Source organism: Micromesistius poutassou (genome assembly GCF_964030765.1).
Source record: "Micromesistius poutassou genome assembly, contig: SCAFFOLD_6169, whole genome shotgun sequence".
Lineage (NCBI taxonomy): Eukaryota > Metazoa > Chordata > Actinopteri > Gadiformes > Gadidae > Micromesistius > Micromesistius poutassou.
In genome coordinates this window covers 6,969-10,604 of record NW_028177202.1, presented here as the reverse complement: position 1 = coordinate 10,604, position 3,636 = coordinate 6,969, and the positions used below count along the sequence as shown (strand labels likewise).

The 3,636-nt window shown below is 42.9% G+C and overlaps 1 protein-coding gene across 1 annotated transcript; it reads right to left on the bottom strand.

Moving 5' to 3' along the window:
• Positions 1 to 228: 228 nt before the first annotated feature.
• LOC311376676 (ubiquitin-fold modifier 1-like) lies at positions 229 to 3,109 on the bottom strand. Its single transcript, XM_084491179.1, has 6 exons — positions 3,054 to 3,109; positions 2,897 to 2,953; positions 2,451 to 2,508; positions 1,056 to 1,095; positions 684 to 716; positions 229 to 564 (listed from the first exon to the last, which is right to left on the bottom strand). Coding segments are annotated over exons 1-6 (210 nt in total). The 5' UTR covers positions 3,056 to 3,109; the 3' UTR covers positions 229 to 544.
• Positions 3,110 to 3,636: the final 527 nt, after the last annotated feature.

The window sequence follows — 3,636 nt, the reverse complement described above, 5'->3', positions numbered from 1 at the left end:
GCCTCTGAACTTCAGCGCGTGGCCTCTACGAGTTTAACGACGCCATTGATCACAGGTCCATGCCGTTCGCTCAGCCTCCATGGTGCTTCCTCCACCGGATCCGTGTCAGAAGTAAAAGGCCATAAAAGCGAATGGCCAGATTGATACATTTCTATAGGCAGTATCATCTCATTATATAGTGTGAGAACGGCACTGACTGTGGGGGGGGGGGGGGGGCGGCCCCGGAGCATCACTAATCCCCTTTTAATGCCACTGCGGCTCACGTCTGAAGACGTGTCAATAACAAACAGTGTACAACACCAGCCGACCAAAGCACCCTTCTGCTGTGATGAATGACACTTCCATTTGGCAGCCACTGTAATCCAGAGCGATTTACAAGCCGGGCTGGGAGCCATCCAGGTGATAATGAATACGACTGATCGAATCTGAACCACAAGATCAGCCTGATATTCAGACAAACCCAGACAGATGTACAGCCCTGCCAGCCCGCGACAGACCAGTGCGGCCCAGGAGACATAGCTGGCTGAGTAGGCGTTGGTGCGCGTCACCCTGTACACATATTCTCTGTAGACAAGAGACGAAATAAAGACCAAAACAGAGACAGCTGCTTTCTTAGGAGCGTTAGTTCCTCTGCAGTCACACTGAGAGAACAGGAAGGAGGCGGAGAGAGCGTGAAGACTCACCTGCCGTCTGTGCCGGGTTGATACCGATCCCATCTGCATGGGAGTCGAGAGAGAGGGGTGGGATCAGGAGGGATGGAAAGCACGCACGTTAACGTCTGATGTGTTGGGGTTTAGTCTCCATTTTTAACAGAGTCCCGTACTGGTAAAGGTTAGCACCCTGAACAAAACTATATGGATGAAACACATTTCGTCTGTAACTTAGTATATCAATTATGCAAATAATGATTGCTGACATCCATTATAATGCCAATAACAATGTCATTAGGAGAGATTCAGTGATTGAATCTATGCCATTTTCCAATGAAGACACAGTTCGGAAGGCAGCGTCAAACCAGACAATAACACAGCAGCAGGGTTTTCGAGGGGACTCACCGTTTGTGATGATGGCGCTGGTTGCTGCTGGCACTTTGAACTGTGGGACACAGAGAGTCACAAACCTATGACCCGCTGACACCAATTTGGAGGACGATGCGGGAGGCTGTTGCCCGCTCTTAAACGTGTCCCCATATAACGAGAAAACACACATACCCCTCCAGTGGTGGCAATTATGTGTTGCTTTTTTTTTCGAGTGGATAAAACCTCAGGGCAGACAGGTAAACACAAACACACACACACACACCAGATACACACACACACACACCATGTATTCCAAGCAGGTATTCTGTAAGCAGCGAGCAGTCTGTATTGATAGTACAATAAAAATAGGTGCTAGTAGTAAACTGATTTCACAAGTAGTTCCAAATAGTTACAAGTAGTTCACCTGGACTCTGCATAACCTCCCCCCTTACGATACGATACAACTTTATTAATCTCGCGTAGGAGAAATCTGTTTGTTGCAATAGCCCAGCAGCAGTAGAAAAACACAGGACGATAATAATAAGAATACAAAGAACTAATACAACAAAAGTAGACGCTAAGGGAAAATGCTAAACAAAATGCTAAAGTAAGGAGAAGACAAGACAAACAGAACAAACAACAACAAATAGGGCAAACAAGATAGACTTCCCCCCCCCCCATCACCCTCCTCCTCCCTTAGTCTCCTAAAAACACCCCTCTTACACACTTACTATACGTCCTGGCACTTAAAAATAGTACTTAGCATTGAGTAGCATCTTATCCTAGCTGTCTTTGTTGTATACGGGGAGTGGGTTAACCTTGTAATTGTAAGTGCTTGGCACTTGGTTCTATGAACATCCTTACTGTAATGACAGTGATATATTGTTGTTTCTCTTTCTTCTGATTTCTTCTAATGTGCTTATTGTAAGTCGCTTTGGAGAAAAGCGTCTGCTAAATGCCCAAATTGTAAATACGAAAATCCATTAGTCCAGAAGGTTAAATTAGGTGAAGTCACTAATTCACCAGAACGTTCTGGACTAACTGTATTATACACAGAGATGCCTTAGACATACAAGCACCTAACTTAGTTTGCAACTCTATAAGGAAGGCATGTACTTGATGACTTGCAATAGGGAATGCAAATGTAAAAAATGTATCTTTTTAAAGGAAATAGCCTTGGTTAGATTAATGACATCCCATCTGTTTGAATAATCATGACTTCTTATTCCATTCAGATCAATATATTATAAGGGTTGCTGATGCATTGGGGATAAAAACATTTAAATTATCTAAATCACTGCATCACTCAAATAAACCTATTGTATGTAGGACCTGTATGGATGCTTCCATGTTTGTTCCAGCCTCCAAACGTAGAACACACCGGCCACGACAGACCGTGATATCAGGGCTACTGTTGGTGAAATATCTTACCTCCTCAGCGGCAAACTTTAACACTGCGGTGAATGGAGTGCTCTCTGGGACGCTGAGTCTGTAACACACACACACACACACACACACACACACACACACACACACACACACACACACACACACACACACACACACACACACACCATGAAATACACAGAACAGAGGCTCTCTACTTACTGGCAGCTGTTACATTGAGCAGCCTACTTTAAAGCAGAGTATACAAAAATGACGACATCCAGATGTACAGATGTACATACAGATGTACATAAAAACAACACGGGGAATATTGATCAATTGCACCGGCTGACAGTGCACGTTTAGGCTGCACGTCTCAGATAATGTGTGCCGATAAGCTGTATTCCAAACCAAACCATCACCATAAAACAATGAATGGACACAACAAGACACAACCCCGGGTGTGCATGATGAGCTGTCACTAGACTTACACTTTGTATGGTAGTCGAGGATCCGACGTCAGTGTGATTTTAAACGTGACTTTAGACCTGAGGGAGAGTGTAAATTGCGTTATTAGGAGGGTAGTGTCAGCCCAGAAATGGAACATGTATTAAAGAGCAAATCGTCCAGAAACTGTTTGAAACTCACATCTTTTCTGGCTGGATGGATCCCTCACCACAGTAGTACACACAGACCCGGAAGTCCAAAGGACCCGAGGAACACGTCATCTCTCGTTTTGAGGGATGTATTTATTTATATTTAGGTTTTTCTCTAATATTTTTTAAGTATACGCGTATAAAAATGTTCTTCATAGAAAAAATATTGCTTTTAAATAGAAAATAAATGTATTTTGTTGGAGGTAGTACATTTCTAAACGCAGGCTTTACCGTAATGGACCATTGCATGCGCCTTTACTTTTTTTTGCGAGGAAGGGCAGCAGCTTTCCCCTGCAGATATTGATGGAGACTCCAGCAAACATAATTCGGGTAAGTCCTAGGAATACTTTATACGAAGTATAGTAAGGAATACTACGTTTTTCGTATCAATACACATACAGATATGTGAGGGATTTACTATGCTGGTTTCAAATATATGAATCGAGCATTGCTATCATAAACACAATGGAATAATCTCTTCGTCAACATTTATTGGTTAATTTATTCTGGGTTCCCAGACATTTAATCGATCACTTTAATTGTGCGTCTTTATTTTATCATGTCCATTTAGAAGA